The following is a 1,132-nucleotide window of genomic DNA, read 5'->3' on the forward strand; positions in this document are numbered from 1 at the left end:
GGTTTGTGTTAACAATTCACATCCGGGTGCCTATCTTAACATTCAACTCCTGATGCGTTCATGCAAACCTTCCATTCTGGGAAAACAAACGAAACTCACAGTTTCAACACAATTTAGTTATTCATTTAAAAATTAAACGTTCTCACCCTACTACTCTTCTTCAGGGTTAGCTTATTCCCCCAAATTACGTTTGTTCACTACCCTCTGGAGTTTACTGCGTAGTTAATTTTTAAGTGAACCTTCAGTTAAGTACAATTAGGTCTTCTTCTCGGCTTATGGGTGTATACATTTGTATTATAACTAAAGAAACAACTGGTATGAAAAAGGAACCCGTAACTCTTTTCTAAGCAGTGTAGCTGAATTGTCCAGTAAAAGGTTTTCGGCCAGTTTGTCCAGCTGCCACCTACGCTGAGCATGATGGTTGCCATATTTGCAAAGCCAGAAGCGATGTTTCCACATAGCCATTCTGTAAGTTGCACCACGAACCTCAGACTAGAAAGCAGGCGTTTTCCTAGAATTTTTCTCCCAGATGCTGGGCCAGTCCCAAGGGAGTGTTCCCTAAAAATGCAGTGCCAATGCCACCAGGATCCTGCCAGGCATGGTTCTGCCGTGGTGGGTTTGTGACCAGGGCCTGTCAGCTGGAACTGAAGTCCGGACAGCTCTTCCCCGGCAGCGGGGGCTCCTGTTGGAGGGGGTAAGCGAAATACTGGGGTGACACCAGGAAACCGGAGGGCTGGGTCAGGTGGACTGGGTGACCTGAGGTGTAAGGCGGGGGCGGTGAGGGCACCAGGCAGCCTGGCTCAGCCCTGGCGAAGGAGAACCTGCGGATGGAGCCGCCGGTGGAGCTGGAGCTGGTGGCCGAACTGGACTGCCTGGAGGGAGCCCTGAGGCTCGTGGAGGTCAGGATCATGGGCAGAGTCTCCGTCTGATAGCTGCGGAGCGAGAAGCGGATTGGCTGCTGCGAGGGCTCCTTGGGTCGCAGACAGGTGCAGCAATAAATAGCCACTAAGGAGCCCAGGATGATGAAGGCAATGAAGATAGAACCGACGACCAGGAAGGGGACGTAGACAGGTTCTAGAAGGCAAAAGCAGACATGCACGGAGCTCAGAGAAGGGCCTCTGAGCCTGGCAGC

General features: G+C 51.5%; 1 protein-coding gene across 1 annotated transcript; it reads right to left on the reverse strand.

The window, feature by feature from the left end:
- Window positions 1-30: 30 nt before the first annotated feature.
- On the reverse strand, window positions 31-1,074 carry SHISA3 (shisa family member 3; the record flags this gene model as incomplete). Its single annotated transcript, XM_006160928.2, has 1 exon — window positions 31-1,074. A coding segment is annotated over one exon (440 nt), but the record flags the coding sequence as incomplete, so codon positions are not given.
- Between the last annotated feature and the right edge of the window lie 58 nt (window positions 1,075-1,132).

Source organism: Tupaia chinensis, unplaced genomic scaffold (genome assembly GCF_000334495.1).
Source record: "Tupaia chinensis unplaced genomic scaffold, TupChi_1.0 Scaffold134589_1, whole genome shotgun sequence".
Taxonomy (NCBI): domain Eukaryota; kingdom Metazoa; phylum Chordata; class Mammalia; order Scandentia; family Tupaiidae; genus Tupaia; species Tupaia belangeri.